Source organism: Sinocyclocheilus grahami, unplaced genomic scaffold (assembly GCF_001515645.1).
Source record: "Sinocyclocheilus grahami isolate Dianchi unplaced genomic scaffold, SAMN03320097.WGS_v1.1 scaffold290.1, whole genome shotgun sequence".
Classification (NCBI taxonomy): Eukaryota; Metazoa; Chordata; class Actinopteri; order Cypriniformes; family Cyprinidae; genus Sinocyclocheilus; species Sinocyclocheilus grahami.
In genome coordinates, this window is record NW_015505469.1 from 915,012 (window position 1) to 933,813 (window position 18,802).

General features: G+C 36.3%; 1 protein-coding gene across 1 annotated transcript in view; it reads left to right on the forward strand.

Annotated features, from left to right (window-relative positions):
* Positions 1–13,518, forward strand: part of agps (alkylglycerone phosphate synthase) — a 49,527-nt gene extending 36,009 nt beyond the window's left edge. Inside the window, exons 13-19 of the mRNA XM_016292690.1 lie at positions 1,730–1,856; positions 2,385–2,454; positions 3,271–3,332; positions 4,012–4,101; positions 5,304–5,403; positions 6,113–6,170; positions 12,811–13,518. Of these exons, the coding sequence (XP_016148176.1) occupies positions 1,730–1,856; positions 2,385–2,454; positions 3,271–3,332; positions 4,012–4,101; positions 5,304–5,403; positions 6,113–6,170; positions 12,811–12,932 (629 nt within the window). The 3' untranslated portion in view covers positions 12,933–13,518. The remainder of the gene's footprint in view (positions 1–1,729; positions 1,857–2,384; positions 2,455–3,270; positions 3,333–4,011; positions 4,102–5,303; positions 5,404–6,112; positions 6,171–12,810) is intronic.
* Positions 13,519–18,802: the final 5,284 nt, after the last annotated feature.

The window sequence follows — 18,802 nt, forward strand, 5'->3', positions numbered from 1 at the left end:
TTGTGCTGCTAACGCAATGCTCTACCACTGAGCCACAGGAACACGGATATATCTTTTGATCACTTCATAAACACCATAAAATGCCATATGTTTAGAAATAAAATGTTGTATACAACCAGGCGAACTCCTCTGCAAAAACCTTCAGAATATATATAGTAAGAAAACGGTTTGCTATCTAAAGTTTAAGGTATGTATGTATTTCTGAAGTGGAGATTTTTGGCTCAGTGCAGGAGAAAAATCTCATTTTGAGAAAACAGCCTTTAAAGATATGTACTGTAATTGAAATCTACGGACACAAATAAATAAAGTGTTATAAAAGAAACACTTAAAGGTGATTTTTGGATGTTTTCTTTCCACTATTTTGAAAAAATACTTCATGAAAAGCCAAAAATCGCAAAATTGACAGGTGCATGAAAAACAATGTTTTTGCCTGCAATGTCTTGCCTTAAATATAAATGTTTTTTTTGTTTGTTTGTTTTATAATTTTTTATTTATGTATTTATTTTTGTGTTTTTTGGACAAAAACACACTAAAGCAATATTCTGTTATCCCACCCAAATAGCCTTGAAGTTAAATCAGAAATAAAAAGTTATTTTAGAGGCAGAGCTCTAAAAAGCGTTCCAGGATGCACTTCATGAAGTTGGCTGATTGAATCGCTAGAGTGAACAAATTTATGAGTTTTTTTTTTCTCTGTGGTTTGGTTTGTTTTTTGTTTAGTTTAGTCTTGGTTTGTTTTATTTTTTGGTTGGTTTGTGTATTTTTATTTTTGTTTTGTTTGTTTTTATGCGTTTTGTTTTTGGTTTGATTTTTGTTTGTTTGTTTTGTTTTGTTTACTGCATCCTAATATTATTTTTTCCCTGCCCAAACAGCCTTGAAATGAAATCAGATATTAAAATTGATTTTAAAGGCATCTAATTTTGGCTCTTAGTATTATCAGATTAACAGGTTATGAGCTAAAAGGAGTCAAATGTGCAACTTACATATACACTTAATACAATTTAAAAGTATCCCAAGATTTAGTTTAGTTTTGGTTTTTGTTGTAATTTTTTAGCTTTGTTTTGTTTTGTTTACTACATCCTAATATTATTTTGTCCTGTCCAAACGGCTTTGAAATTAAATCAGAAATGAAAACTTATTTTAGAGGCAGAGCATCTAAAGCATCTCAGGGTGCACTTCATGAAGTTGGCTGATTGAATCTGTGAACAGAATCAGGCAAAGAAGCTTAAATTAAAGATTGTGTTTTGTTTTGTGTGTGTGTGTGTGTGTTTTGTTCACTACATAATTCCCATACTTCCATTTTTGTTATTACATAATTTTGAAGACTCTTATATTACTATTTTTATTTAAAAATTTTCAGAATAATGAACTGTAGGCGTGCCAATTTTTGGCTACTCTTGACATCACAGCTACTGAAGGATTTCAATATTTGTCCATGCTGCTATTACACCGCTCTGCTCTCTGAAATACTCAGTCAGTCATTCTGCAGTCAAAGCCAGAAATATAGCTATTGATTTTTATCCTCTGATTTGATTGCCTCGTGTGAAGTAGGCTATGATATTATTGGGTGACATTGTTTTTTTCCCCCGCCCACGCAGTCTTGAAATAAGAACAGAAATTAAAACTAATTTTAGAGGCAGAGAATGTCAAAGCCTCATACATTTTGATAAAGATTGTCACAATTTATTTTTCATAATATCATCTACTGATCAATTTTGATGTCTAACCGTGCGATACCGCTCTCAGTTTAAAGGCTTCGACCCGCAGCACCTGTGTGTCGCGACGCTGTTATTTGAAGGGGATCGTGGGAAGGTTTTGCAGCACGAAAAACAGGTTTATGACATCGCAGCCAAATTCGGGTAAGAAAGCGCTCATTTTTGTGTGTTCTTCTAATCTGTGCTGTTTCTATGCAGCCAGAGTTACTGTTTCACCAGTAAGGGTCGTGACCCCTGACTTTAACTGATCTCTCTGATTGTATAGAGAAGCATGAGCGTTTGTCTCTGTCTTTTCATCCTCCCTCATTCATCACGGCTCTTTCAGTGCCACTGATGGGTGTGTGAGGAGACGAGTGAACAGATTGAATGATTTCTGCGTTGAAGCTTGAGTTGATTTTGAGAATATTTAATTAGAGGCTGATTGTGATGGATAGAAGGGGAATCCCACAGCTGACCTTATTGATCCCCTGCTTCTGTGTGTCTGTGTCTGTCTGTGTGTGTGTGTGTGTGTGTGTGTGTGTGTCCATGCAGGAAATGTTCACCGGACCACAAACGCCTCATGATTTCTCTTTTGCAACATTGACTGTGCTGATAATGTATATTTTCTCCTTCACTTCCCAGTGACCTGTACTCTGTTGTGTGTGTGTGTGTGTGTGTGTGTGTGTGTTTTAGGGGTCTGGCAGCAGGAGAGGATAACGGTCAGAGGGGTTACATGCTGACGTTTGTCATCGCATATCTGCGGGTGTGTTATGAAGCTCCTCACACTGATTTACTCTGCTTAATTACTACACCAGACTTCAAACTACTCAAAAATGCACCTTCATTAAACTTATTTTTTATGTCTAGCCCTAAATGTATGTTTTCATGGCATGGTTTCAGTAAGTTTTGTTTTTAGGAAAGAAACTAACACTTTATTTAGCAAGAACACATTAATCTTAATCAAAAGTGACAGTAATGACATTTATAATGTTACAAATGATTTCTGTTTTAAATAAATGCTGCTCTTTTGAACTTTATATTAACCCCCCCCCATTAACATAACATTGATTATAATCAAAAATGTTTCTTAAGCAGCAAATCAGCATATGAATGATAGAATGATTTCCGAAGGATCATGTGACACTGAAGACTGGAGTAATGATGCTGAAAATTCAGCTTTCAAATCACAGGAATAAATTATATTTTAAATATATTTAAATTGAAAACAGCTGTTTTAAATTGTAATAATAATTAACAATATTACTGTTTTATTGTATTTGTGATCAAATAAATGCAGCCTTGGTGAACATTAAAATACTTAAAAAAAATAAATCAATAAAAACATTTTAGAAAATCTTACTGATCTTAAACTTTTGAACAACAATATATATATATATATATATATATATTAGAAATAGAAGACGGTGTGTTGTGTATTTGTACTTAAATGTACGCTCGAACTCGAATTAACTTTTAGCTTACACATTATTTATTCTCAATGTGAACAATTACGAAACTAAAACCCCCAAATATGGAGTTAAGTTCTGTCCATTAATGTAACATATGTGTACGTGTGCAGGATTTGGGAATGGACTACTATGTGATCGGAGAGTCGTTTGAGACGTCTGTGCCTTGGGACAGGTAAATGCTCAGACAGTGCGATGCTTTGCCATCACTGTTGCATCGCTGTGCACTTTCTGTTTGTCGCCCACTGCTGCCCACACTCTCTTGGATGCTTTGTTGTCTCTGTCTGAATGGTTTAGTGGAGGTAGGAAGGTTTCGAGGACGCCAGGTCAAAAGAAAAACCTTGACCTCCCACAAAGACACACAAACTTTCAGACTTCACACTTGAATGCTTTAAGTTCACAATCTGTACAGGTTCACGTGAAGTCTTTACAACTTAAAGCATCCTAAGACTCATCTCTTGAAGTTGGTTGAGTGAATGTTTAGAGTGAGAAGAAACAAGACAAAAAGCTCAAATATACGAGTGTCTTACATATGCGTTTTCTTTTGTTTTGTACTGTTGTTTTTTGGTGCTATTTATTTTAGTAATTTAATAGTCTTAACTTTAACAATTACACTATTTTGAACATTTTTCGAATAATAGTAAGGAGTGAATTGGTAGGTTAATTTTTGGCCACTTCTGTCTAGTTTTTACACATTATTCAGTAGCCTTTTTATCGTTTTTGCCTCTCTTTCAGGGTTTTGGACTTTTTTGAATAATAGTAAGGAGTGAATTGGTAGGTAAATTTTTGGCCACTTCTGTCTAGTTTTTACACATTATTCAGTAGCCTTTTTATCGTTTTTGCCTCTCTTTCAGGGTTTTGGACTTGTGCAGGAATGTGAAGGAGAGGATTGTAAGAGAGTGTAAGGAGAGAGGAGTACAGTTCCCTCCGCTCTCCACAAGCAGGTACACACACACACACACTTCGAGTTCGAGCGTACATTTAAGTACAAATACACAACACACCGTCTTCTATTTCTGACACACTCAGACACACACGTCTATCTCTCTGACTTTTGATTTGCTGTCCATAAGTAAGCACCTAGCAATCATCTGGAATATTAACATATAGTATTATGCTTAATAAATTACCCAAAAGACCCTACCAATGTTGGTGGTAACTTCGGGGAATTGTAAAAATGTAGTTTGACACAATTTGATATATTGATTAATGAACTCTGTGTTCATTCTGACCTCACCTTTACCGTCACACACACAGAAAGAGAGGGAGATCTGGGGTGAAGTGCATTTTTCAGTCATTCATTTCCTGTCTTTCGCTATCCAGCTGTGTGTGACATGATTGATGTGGCCATTTAACCTCTGCAAAACCAGATAACACAAACTCACGGCCCTTAAACTTTCACTGTCTCAAAGTCAAGGGTCACAAAGGCAGGCCCTGGATAGAAAGCATGTTAATGTCCCTCCCTTTCGTTTTGAGGTTTTCTGGGGGCAAAAAAAGATCCCACAGAAGCCGTAAATCTGATTTAGCAGGAAAAACATTAAGATAACTAATTATAGAAACATCGAACTCTACTGATCCTATCGCAGATCAGTGGTTAGAGGTGTGTATACCAACATAAAAATAGAAAACTACGAGAAATTGAGCAAAAATGTGATTTCTAGTTTGATTTAAATTTTGATTTTTAGTTGAATCTAGACTTTTTGACTTCCTTGGTCAAATAAAGAAATCATAGTGGCGGATACATGCACTATAGATATGCCATCTATAATTTATAGTAAGTTGGTATCATGATAGTGAAAATGAACTGTACAACTTATTTTGCATGCTTTTTATGTAATAACCCAACAACATAGATTTTGTGTACTGTTCATAATTACATGAAAGTGCACTCAGTATTTTTAATAAAAAGTTAAATTAAATTTTAGGACAATAGATATTTTAAAATATTAGATATATTTAAAAAAAAATTATAATAATGATGGCTGACTGCTAATGGCACATTTCTGCATCTAACTGACCTGAAAAATAATATTGTTGCTTGATGCTACATCCACACCACTTGGTGTCAATATAGGAAAAAGTTGCTGAGTGCATCTTAAAAAAAAAAAAAAGCATGAAACTTGATTTTTTTCCCCCCTCTTTCTAGAGTTACACAGACGTATGATGCAGGTGCTTGTGTGTATTTCTATTTTGCCTTTAATTACCGGGGTCTGAGTGATCCAGTTCACGTCTATGAACAAGTGGAGGTAGGTACAGTAAGAAAGATAGCAAGCACAGTATTCCTCAATAATTACCTGTGAATGTATTTCTCGATTTTAAAGCCATCACAATGTGCTGATTCAACTGTAGGTTTAGTGGACTGCTGTTAAATTCAAAACAAAGAAATGGTTCTGGTTTTGGCTTAAAATAAGTAGATATTAGGGTTGGGCATTTTATCAATTCTGATTCTGCTTATCGATTTCAATTCTTAACGATTCCAGTGTGGTTAAAAAAAATGAAGTCAAACATTTAGATATCAAACATATTTATTCTGTGTCTCTATTTTTGCAAAACATTTAATGGCTACTGAATGCCATGAACAAAAATCAGCCGTCTACATAAAAACTGGACTTGATTAAGAGCTGTTTGTGTGCAAAATAGAGCTGGATAAATTTAGACTTTTTTTTTCTTTTCTTTAAATGAAGGTTGTTGTTGTCTCACAGTTCTGAACTGTGAACTAAACAAAATCTCATTCAATCTCAAAATGATTCAATCAATATTTACTTGTTTCATTACTGGATGAATCAGTGTTTTTGAATGAATCTGTTGAATGAATGATTTAAAGACAAATAAATTTTTAACAGCCACCTAAAAAAAGATGCGCGCACAGGAATTGATGAGTGGAATTGGAATTGATTTTCGATTCCCAACCCTAGTAGATATTGACAATTTGTTTCTTTTTTTGCTTTTATGTAGCATGCAGCCCGGGAGGAGATTCTAGCCAATGGAGGAAGTCTGTCTCACCACCATGGAGGTGAATTTCACCATACATCACCTGAAATAAATGAATATATTCCCTCACTCTGATCTCTAACGGACACAACTTATAGAGTACTCTGTGTCTAGACCAGGGGTGCCCAAACTCAGTCCTGGAGGGCCGGTGTTCTGCAGAGTTTAGCTCCAACTTGCCTCAACACACCTGCCTTTAAGTTTCTAGTATGCCTAGTAAGAGCTTGATTAGCTGGTTCAGGTGTGTTTAATTGGGGTTGGAGCTAAACTCTTCAGGACACCGGCCCTCCAGGACCGAGTTTGGACACCCCTGGTCTAGACTCAACAATTCAGCTTTATTTTTATTTTTAAGAGAATTTCATAGTTTCCAGTGGTTTGTCCTGGTTTATTAGATGACTTATCAACATTACCATCCGGCTGCTGCTAGCTAAACAACACCACACTCATTTATCACAGCCACACACACACATACTGTAGCCTACATGAGGTCGAGTGCTATATAGAGGTCGACCGATATATCGGCCGATATTTGGCATTTTTCAAATATCGGCATTGGCCGATAAGTTATTCTGTTTGGCTGATGTGTTCGAGGCGGGACTTTTATTTTGACGGCGCTGAGAGCAGCAGCGCCTGAGCACACAGTGCTCACATTCTCCCTCTTGTTCGCCGTCGTCGTTAACAGTTCTGTCTAATACGGATAGAAGTCTGTCTAATAATCAGATAGAGCTGTTAAACAAAGGAAATAAAATGTATACAAAAAGTATTATAGCGATTGCTTTTATATTATTAGTATTAGAAAGGCAAACATTATAATACTTTCTCATTTGCCCTTCAGCATTCAGCAAACACGCATTTATATCATTTAAACAAATCTTTGAATGGCTAATGAAAATTTAATTTCACAAACCTTGCAAAATTAGTCGAATCCAGTTGTGAGATCTTGTGAAGTGATCTGCATGATCGCGTGTTTTCTGCGTGACTTTCGGTCCATGCAAATTGAATGCTTTAAACATTAAATTCGTGATTTCAAATAATGCTGCACTTTATGCATTTGCCCACTGTCATATTCATGTCATTTTCACTGTGTGCTGTATGTAAAATTTGTTACCTTGGCTTTATTTGAAAAAAATATCAAATTTTCCCAGAATACGTAGTGCTCTGTTGGTTACAGTTTACTTCCTTTTTAATTATATTTTTATTAAATATTTATTTATTTGTGAAAAATACTTTGTCATGTAAAGTATAAGTATGAATATTTTACAAATGTGTTTTTAAATCCATTTTCAAACGATTTCAAATTTCTTAAATATTAATTAAAATAAATACAATTATATCGGCTTTATATCAGCCATCGGCCACCCTGCTTTCCAAGATATCGGCATCGGCTGTCAAAAAAACAATATCGTCGACCACTAGTGCTATATTCTGGACAGTTAAAGGCAGAGTTCACTCAAAGATTACAGATCTGTTGTTGTTTCCTGACCATTATGTTGTTCCAAAAACCTGAATGACTTTTTTCTTCTTCTGTGGAACACAAAACAAAATTCTGAAGAATAATAACTTAGAAAATGTAGTTTCAGGCTTACATTAAGTTCCAAAAATGTATCAAAAATTATTTGTGTGAGAAATTTAAGATTATTACCTTACAATCTTCTCCTCCAGTGAGCTGACACGTACTGCAACCGAATCGAATCAGTGAGTTAAACTTGTGAACTGGATCAATCAGATTTGTGAGAATTATTCAGATCTATTTGCTGAAAAGATCAGATTCTAAATTGATCATTTATATTACACTTAAGAAAGAAAATAGACGTGCAGGCGATTTTACATTTTTGAGTGAGTTGTACCTTTAAAATGAGAGAGGAAATTGTTAGCTGATATTTATCAACTTTCCTGACTGTGATCTGAAAGAAAACCATGCTGATGGTGTGTGTGTGTGTGTGTGTGTGTGTGTGTGTGTGTGTGTGTGTGGTGGGGGAGTGCTCTGTAATCGTGATTAATAGCAGTACTGCGGTACTATCTGCCTGCCGACAGGCCCTTTTGTCTACACGCAATCACAGCATGACAAATGAAGTGTGTGTGCGTGTATCTGGAAAAACAGATGTAGTCTGGGCTTGCGAGGTGGGAGGGCGCAGGAGAGAAAGACACAGTTTACTAACCTGTGTTTACCGTGGGTCAGAGCTGTGAATGCAACCAAGCACGTTTGCCAGACCTCCACTCGCTTTAAACACAAGCGCACACCGTTTCTTTGTTACACGTTGGCCATGTGTACAAACATCTAAGCAAAAGAAACGAACAAAAAGATGCCCTTTGCACTTTAAAAGGACGTCATTAAAGGGATAGTTCACCCAAAAATGAAAATGTGATGTTTATCTGCTTACCCCCAGGGCATCCAAGATGTAGGTGACTTTGTTTCTTCAGTAGAACACAAATTATGATTTTTAAGTCCAACTGTTGCAGTCTGTCAGTCTTATAATGCATGGCAATGGTAACAAAATCTATGAGAGAAAAAAAACATGCACAGACAAATCCAAATTATACCCTGCGGCTCGTGACGACACATTGATGTCCTAAGACACGAAACGATCGGTTTGTGCCAGAAACCGAACAGTATTTAGTGTTCTACTGAAGAAACAAAGTCACCTACATCTTGGATGCCCTGGGGGTAAGCAGATAAACACCACATTTTCATTTTTGGGTGAACTATCCCTTTAAACTGATAAACAGTTAACACAGATTTTCTGCTCTGTTAAAGATAAAGGGTTAAAGAGAGGCCATGCAAACAGCCTTTAGGGAGAGCAAGAAATAAATGATCAAAAGTAATAATTTCTAATTCATTGAGTTTTTTTTGTTTTTTTGTAATGACTCCTTTTTAATGATTTGGTCAAACCAATTTGCAAAGCATTTGTCAGTCATCTGACTGTATAACTTTGGGAGGTGGCTGACATTGATACTTAACACTATGGATTAGTTAAAACACCTATCCCTAGCAAACAGAACTAACTAAACATTTATTTCACTACAAAAATGAAAGGATTCTGAGAACATTTTAAAAGTAATGACTCAAAAGAATCACAGAATCATTACTTTACGCAGTTCAATGAAATTAACTTTCCTTACAAACCTAGCAATCTTATCAAACTGAACTTACTAAACATTTATTTCACTACAAAAAGTAGGGTTTCCTATAATATTTTGGAAGTAATAATCAAATGAATCCGTATATTGTTTGTTTTTTATGTGTGTGAGTCAGTGAGTTGTTTGTGTGTTCATTGAAATTAACCAACAACAAAAACCTTGCAAACTAAAGGGCTTTCTAGAACATTTTAAAAGTAATGATTCAAATCATTACCTTAGCAAAGAGAACAGAATCATTAGTGTAATTAAAAAGTTTATTCAAATGAACTGTCCAAATGAACCTAGCAACCCTATTAAACAGGACTTACTAAACATGTATTTCACTACTAAAACTGAAAGTGATGTCTCACAAAATCAGTAATTTGTGTGTTAATTAAAATTAAACAACCAAACAAACCTAACAAACAAAACTAATACAAAAAAATAATTACAAGAATGGGCTTCTCAGTGAATCAAATCAGTGAATCAAATCAGTGAATCAGTTGTGTAAGTGTCATTTGTACGTTCATTGAAATTATACAACGAACCTAGCAAACAAAACTAATTAAAAAATGAATTACAAAAACAGAAGGGCCTCCGAGAACATTTTGAAAGTAATGATTAAAATCAGTGAATCATTTGTGTAAGTAGTTCATTGAATTGAACTGTCCAAACAAACCTAGCAACCCCATCAAACAGAACTAACTAAACATTTATTTCACTAAAAAAATAGGGCTTCCTATATTATGAAAGTGATGTCTCAAAATATCAGTGAGTCAATTTAGCAGGAGTTTTGCATTGTTCATTCATTGAAATTATACAACGAACCTAGCAAACAAAACTAATTAATAAATGAATTACAAAAACAGAAGGGCCTCCGAGAACATTTTGAAAGTAATGATTAAAATCAGTGAATCATTTGTGTAAGTAGTTCATTGAATTGAACTGTCCAAACAAACCTAGCAACCCCATCAAACAGAACTAACTAAACATTTATTTCAGTACAAAAAGTAGGGCCCCCCCCCTATATTATGAAAGTCATGTCTCTAAAAAATCAAAAAATTATTTGAATCAGTGAATCATTTGTGAGTTGTGAAGTGAACTGTTCAAATGAACCGATTCACTAAAATGAATAAAACTTTCCAGCGCTCACAAAAACAACAATCACCTCTGCCGCCCAACATCCTTAGTAGTAGTATATGTTTTAGACTAATGTGACTGCTACAAAGTACGACGTTTTATTTTTTGGTGCCGTGACCCAGATTAGATGAATTCTTGTTGGAGTTTTGTTTTTCGGTTTGTTTGTTTGGCACCATGCAGGCATGCTTAAAGCTTTCTTCTGAGCTGATGGCAGAGTCTCGGAGCACAGCATGTGTAAACGCACGCCTGAGGACAGCGTAGGAGTACGAACAGCATGCGCGTGTTTGTGCAGGTGAAGAGCAGGGGTTATAGGGCAAACGAGTGCATCAGCCTCAAACACACTCAGACCGCTTCCGCTTCATTCAGCCGATATTGGACACACACCTATGCTTTTGTCTGGCTTGAGTTTTTTGCATGTCTCAGCTGTGCGAAAGTGGTTATGAGAGATGAATAGTGACAGGGTAGTGAATTTGGGCTGATGGCGAGATGATAGATGTGTAAATTATCTCTGTGATGGAGGCAATGATGCAGTCGTGCCTCCTTCTGTTTCTGTCTGTTGCCCAGCAGAGACACAAATACACCACTGGGGGTTTAAAGAGGGGCCGATGTACGCTCCTCCTGATTGGCTTGCTGTGCGTTCGGTGGGCTGGTGTCTGTTTTTTTTTAGTGCGAGGTGACTGGTTCTGTCGCAGTAAGACCTATTTGCATATGTATGAGAGAGTCCTGGGTTGGGGTGTTGCCAATCGTGAGCTGCCCTTGCCCTAAACCCTGCCCCTTCTCAAACAGTAAAGTATTATGACGAAATGCCGTCTGCTCGCTTATCAATCATATTAAGCGTGTGACACACAGAGAGACGGGGACGTCATAGTTCCCTAAACTGCTGCTCTCACAAACAATGTGCTGTGTGATATTATATTAAACGAACACTCATAAAGGACATGTCGTTGTTTTTATGATCTGTGAAAGAAATCATAACAGTATTATATTATATAATTACATTATCTTGTTTGGACATTGTTTTAATTTTTATTATCCAATAAATGTTTTTGTAATTTTTTTTTTTTAATTTATAATTTATAAAAAAAATTATGTAATTTATTTTTAGTTTTATAGAAACATACAGTAAAGGTGTGAATTACATCTAGGGAATGTCTTTTTTTAATGTAATGGCTAATATTGAGTTATTGATCATGCTCATTTCACCTATTTTTGCATTGAGAGTACATTTTCCTTCATCTAAGACATGAAATTCATATTAAAAAAACAACAATAATTATATAATAATGTAACAATACTAACAATATCGATAATGGTTTAATAATTAATGATTGAATTTCTTTCACAAACAATATGTTGTGTGGTATTATATAACCAAACACTCATAAAGGACATGTCATTGTTTTAATGATGTGGGAGAAATATTATTATATTATATTATATATTATAGTCTTGTTAGAAGTTAGTTTTATTTTTATTATCCATTAATATAATTTCAGGTGTGAATCTCGGCTGATAAGACATTTAAATGTATCTGCATTGGCTGAAATTAGGTTATTGTTCATGTTCATTTTCCCTATTTTTGCATTTAGATTACTTTTTCTTTCATCTAACACTTAAAGTTCACAATAATGATTTAATAATAACAACAACAATAGTAATAATGACTTGATGATAATTTAATGATGATTTAATAAACAATTTAATAACACTGTTCAATGCAATCTTCAGCAAATCTTGGAATTAATATAAAAACTAAAACTAAAATATAATATTGTGATGCCTAAATTCACTTAAAGAATTTAAAACGGTTTAAGTTTTGAGTGTCTTTAATTGATTTGTTACAGCCATTTATCGGCCATAACATGAAATGAATCATCAGCTTATAGGTTTTAATGTTGGTAATTAATAGAGTGGGCTTTTTTGACTTTAGCCAGTAAGCAACAACCTAGCAACCATTCATGACACCCTAACAATGCTAAAAACATTTAGATAAGCGCAACACCCTGGCATCTACTTCATTTTATTCCTTCATTTTATGATTGAGTGCCATATAATTTTTTGAATTGTGCTTACAAGTAGTTTTGATACATTGTTTGGTGTTAGTTTATGTGTTAATGATTATTTTTTGGTGAAGTGGTGTGATGATGTAGTTGACGTTGACGTATGTTTGGTGGTGTTTACTCTGAACACGAGAGAAGCAGACAGACAGACACACAGAGGAAGAGTTTCTCTCTCCGCTGGGAGCGCAGGCAGCATAATGAGTTTGATAGTCTGCTGCTCTCCATAAATCACATCATGCAAAACATCTCAGCGTTTCAGCAGTGCCACCCACCCCACAACATCCATCATCCAGCGCTTACACGCACACGTCTGCTCTCTCTCTCTCTCTCTCTCTCTCTCTCTCGCAGTGGGAAAACTCCGGAAGGAATGGATGAAAGAGAGCGTGTCTGGCGTGGGGCTCGGCATGCTCAAGTCGGTGAAGGAGTACGTGGACCCTCAGAACATTTTTGGCAACAGAAACCTGTTGTAATTCACTAACACTCTGTATTCATGCGTTTTCTATTATCTTCCAGTCATATTTGATTTAAACTTCATATTCCTGTGTTTCTTGGTGTGTGCGCACAGTAAGTCGATAAACCGTTCCTCTGTTTCCCATTAACACCATCCTCTTGCGTTATTGTCACCTTTGACCTCATCTGTAGTGAGGTGGCAGGACTGGAGCTCCTCTTCGATCACGTGACTTCAGTTCTCGCCGGTCTTCCCATTGCTCTTCTGATTGAACAGGTTTTTGATACTGTAACGTCTGGATGCTTCTGTGTCTGGCACTACTGTTGTGTTTGGGACATTAGCAGTGATTGAATTATGCTTTTTAAAACAGTGTGCCTTCTGTCCGTCCGTCTTACACTCCTCTTTTTGAGTGGCTAAATGTTTACTGTCTCTTTGATCCTCTCTTGCTTACTGTACTTTTGTCTTTTCTATTCGTCTGTCAAACTAGGTGTACGATCAGTTTTGGGTCAATTTAATGAAAAAAATGTCTTTTGTATTTCACTCCAGAATCAAAAGGGAAAACAAATACAAAAACAATAGCCAATTTTTTTTGGACCATTAAGGTTCCCCCCCCCCCAGGCTTAAAAAAAATTATGCACAATTTCTCATTAGATCTCACTATGGTAATATAAAGAAAATCTTACAGTAAATAGTTTAATTAAAAGTAATTATTTGTATTACAAAAATGAAAATGGGGGGGAATATATATTTCTTATATATGTGTGTGTGTGTGTGTATATATATATATATATATACACACACAGTCATTTCTTCAGTGTTGTCACATGAAAAGATATAATGATATAATAACAAAAATGTGAGTGGTGTGCTCACTTCTGTGAGATACTGTATGTATGTATGTACTGTGTGTGTGTGTGTGTGTGTGTGTGTGTATATGTGTGTGTATATATATATATATATTACAAATTATTATTATTATATATATTACAACACTAAAATTGTGTTCACTAACATTAGATAAAAGTTGACATGAATAATAAAAAATAAATTAATAAATGTATTAATCTTGATTGATGTTAATTTCATTGTTAAATTTAATGAAAACTTTAATTAGTAAATTATGAACTTATATGAAAAGTGTATGTGTACGTGTGTATATATATATATATATATATATATATATATATATATACATACATACGCACACACACAAAAAGAATTATAAATGCAGTAATAAATTAATTTTTTTTTTAAAAAGCATTTACTAGTCTATGTGACCTTATTGTAAAAGCGTTAAAGTTTTCTCTCTCTTATGGAGATGAAATGTGACCTGGACATTTTTGAAGAATTTTTGACATTATGAAGAGGTGCAGTTTGTGTATTGAGCAAGACCTGTTAAAATCTCCCCCGTAGCTGTGGGGCTAAACAGATGTTGTGTCTTCGAGCGCGGCTGGCTGGCAGAGGTTTTGGACTGCGTGGATCTGGTTTGGTTGATCGTCTGAATGATCTGCATCAAATCTCTCCTTGTGTTTCTACCAAAGACTGCTTCAGCCACACACACATCTGTACATCCTGTATATAAACATGATCACACGGTTTGGAGAGTACATTCACTGAAGATCCATCGTGCTAAATTGTATTTTTTTTAACACAAAGTATGCAACAAGCCAGAGATGATCTCAACTGGGATCTAAAACATTAAATGTGACTGTTACATCATTTGATTTGTATGCATTCAAGCAGAATTCCTCCTCCATTCATCTGTTGTCGATTTGCATCTCTGAGAGTCCGTTATACTCGGTTCTTCTCAAAGCGGTTTGACTTGTGTGTGTGAAATAGTTCACTTAAAACAGAACATTCTCTCATTATTTACTCACCCTCGTGTTGTTTCAAACCGAATGACTTCCTTCTGTACAACACAAAAGGAGATGTTTGGAATAATGTTCATGCTGCTCTTTTCCACACATTGGAAATGGTATGGAAAGGGATGAGACGTAGTCTGCACAATTAAAGTGTCATATTCCAAGTCTTCTGAAGTCTTTATGTGCTGCATTTGAAATGGTTATTTGTGAAAAGAAAATCTCTTAAATCTTGCTTCATTATGATCAGTTATGAGACACATGACCACTGCCATTGATATCAAAACTGCTGCACATTAACACATTATTTGAATATGTGCAAATAAGTTTTGAGAGTTGCTGCTGATACTTCTTGGTGCTTTTTTTTATTCCCTTCCAATATGCTGAAAAAATCAGCAGGAACATTCTGTGCAATGTTTGTGTTACGCAGAAGAAACCGCATGACTTTGAGTTTGGACCTAATGATGACAGTTTTATTTTTAAGTGAACTATTCCTGTAGGCTGCTAAGCTGTGCAGACCTTAAAACCCCGCTGCTGTTTGGAGAAAGAGAGACAGCCGTAATCGATTAATTTAGTGTCTTTTAACAGTGTAGATCCTGCTTAACCAGGCTTAGACTTCACAATTTACGGCAGTGGCACTTTTGTAAAACATTGAAGCCTAAAGAAATAATCCAATAGCCTCGCAGGGTCTTTATTTCCAGATGTCCTGCCCACTGCTGAGAGACGCCTCCCCTCGAGCCTGTCAAACAGGCCGGTGATGTTCAGCAGAGCTTTTTTTATATCTTATGAATCCATCTGAACTCTTTTGTGTTGCTGAAACGCAAAATGAAGGATCAGACGAGGATTTGTTACCCCTCGGAATGATTCCTGAATGGTTTCATCATCAAACGTCTCGCAAAAAAAGTATTAACAGATTTCAATCTGAATATTATGAAAGCTCCCTTGTCTTTCCCCAGATTTCCTGCTCATGTGTTTAATATCAGAGTACATTTTGTCAAAGCTGTTTGTGCAATAAATGAACAGAACATGTCGGAACATTTTAGATCTTTTGTCCTCTTTTATTATTGCTAATTAAAGGGATAGTTCACCCAAAAATGAAAATGTGGTGTTTATCTGCTTACCCCCAGGGCATCCAAGATGTAGGTGACTTTGTTTCTTCAGTAGAACACATTTGATGATTTTTAACTCCAGCCGTTGCAGTCTATCTAAAGTATCTAAACAAGTAAAACTCGAGATATTTCTAATTTTAATTCACTCAACTTTTCCAGGATTCCACTGGCCTTGGAAAATGTGGCTGTATGAGGTATCCTCTGATTTGTAGCTAGAAATGTCATGTAAATTAAGAAAATCTTAAAATGCAATGCACATTTTATAATGAATATAATTGTTTTTGGTAATTATTTTACTCTATTTTATTGGGTATCATTTAAAAAAAAAAGAGTTAATATTTTTGCTCTGATAAATTTCTTTTGTTGAATTTGCGTCCAGTTCCGCCGTAGAGTATGCAGTTTGCGTAGGGCACAAATGGAGCACCAGTCACAGTTTTTATATTAACCACAACAAATTGTTACACTTAAAATTTGTAATATTAAAATACAGATTTTTTTTATCAACGTGCTAAGAGCACAGCACCCTCGTGTTGCACCTGTAAATGATCTCGGCTGATGGAAAAACACTTCTCGGGGAGAGACGACTACAGTCTGGCGCTGAGGAGCGAGAAAGACAAAAAACTCAAGATGATTCACTTGCAGGTACTGTATGTACACAGACCTGTTCAACTTTATCATTTTAGTTATCAAAGCGAAGCTGTGACTATACAACGCAATAAAACAACAGCAAGAGCAGCTTTGCGGGTCGGTCATGGTGAGATTCATTATCTATTGAATCTTTTGATCAATTTGGTTCCTTTCAATGTCAAGGGCTGTGTCCGAAATCGCCCCCTATACCCTTAAATAGGGCACTATTTGAGGGAACAGCCATTTTTAGTGGTGTCCGAAACCATATAGTGGACGTTCTCGAGTGCACTCATTCAATCCCACAATGCACTGCAAAAACGAGTGTACAACTGGTGCACGCTCAACGGCTAGAGAATGCCCATAATGCACCGTGAGAGTCACGTGCCGAATGAATTCCCGCATCTCGCCAGAAGATGGCGCTCGCAGCTGAATAAACAATCCGTTCATTTTTACAAAGCGCTCATCCATGGCGTACAGCATAATGTACAACACGGGTATTAATTGATTGTAAATTGATTATTAAATTGCTTGATTAGGGTTTATACATAATTTCCGTGACAGAGTTCAAGATAAATCCTCTAATCTTACTACTGGAGCTGCTAGTTTGCTAGTTTCAAATGATTCATAAACAGCAAGCACCAACTATGCAAAAGCGGCATTCCTTCCGGTGCACTCAGTGTCCGAATTCACTCACTCGTTTTCATTCACTCCTTCTAGTGAACTGAATTAGTGACCTAATGTAGGGAATAGTGAATGAGGGTATAGGGGGCGATTTCGGACACAGCCAAAGAGTTCTGAATGATTCATTGATTCGAATCGCCATTCTGCTGAGCAACGCCTGCACCATATTTATTACTGTGTGAAGACACAAACACACTCTTCACACTTCACATTATACATCACATAGCCTACAACACATGAGCATGTTATTACCATCTAATTCCATCACTGTACCATGGTGCAGGCACAAAATCTCATCTCAGCACTTCAGTGTACACTATATTTAATTGAGTCATTTCAGCTAATTGAGTGAAATCATTACATTTGCATTTATATTGTTGCTATTATGACTATTATATTATAGTTATTATTATGGCTATTATATCTTCAATTAAAATATGGGCAATTGAATATGTAAATATTTATATGTTTGCATATACAGTGGGTACGGAAAGTACTCAGACCCCCTTACATTTTTCACTCTTTGTTATATTGCAGCCATTTGCTAAAATCATTTAAGTTAATTTTTTTTCCTCATTAATGTACACACAGCACCCCATATTGACAGAAAAACACAGAATTGTTGACATTTTTGCAGATTTATTAAAAAAGAAAAACTGAAATATCACATGGTCCTAAGTATTCAGACCCTTTGCTGTGACACTCATATATTTAACTCAGGGGCTGTCCATTTCTTCTGATCATCCTTGAGATGGTTCTACACCTTCATTTGAGTCCAGCTGTGTTTGATTATACTGATTGGACTTGATTAGGAAAGCCACACACCTGTCTATATAAGACCTTACAGCTCACAGTGCATGTCAGAGCAAATGAGAATCATGAGGTCAAAGGAACTGCCTGAAGAGCTCAGAGACAGAATTGTGGCAAGGCACAGATCTGGCCAAGGTTACAAAAAAAATTTCTGCTGCACTTAAGATTCCTAAGAGCACAGTGGCCTCCATAATCCTTAAATGGAAGACGTTTGGGACGACCAGAACCCTTCCTAGAGCTGGCCGTCCGGCCAAACTGAGCTATCGGGGGAGAAGAGCCTTGGTGAGAGAGGTAAAGAAGAACCCAAAGATCACTGTGGCTGAGCGCCAGAGATGCAGTCGGGAGATGGGAGAAAGTTGTAGAAAGTCAACCACCACTGCAGCCCTCCACCAGTCGGGGCTCTATGGCAGAGTGGCCCGACGGAAGCCTCTCCTCAGTGCAAGACACATGAAAAAACACCTGAAGGACTCCAAGATAGTGAGAAATAAGATTCTCTGGTCTGATGAGAACTTTTTGGCCTTAATTCTAAGCAGTATGTGTGGAGAAAACCAGGCACTGCTCATCACCTGTCCAATACAGTCCCAACAGTGAAGCATGGTGGTGGCAGCATCATGCTGTGGGGGTGTTTTTCAGCTGCAGGGACAGGACGACTGGTTACAATCGAAGGAAAGATGAATGCGGCCAAGTACAGGGATATCCTGGAAGAAAACCTTCTCCAGAGTGCTCAGGACCTCAGACTAGGCCGAAGGTTTACCTTCCAACAAGACAATGACCCTAAGCACACAGCTAAAATAACGAAGGAGTGG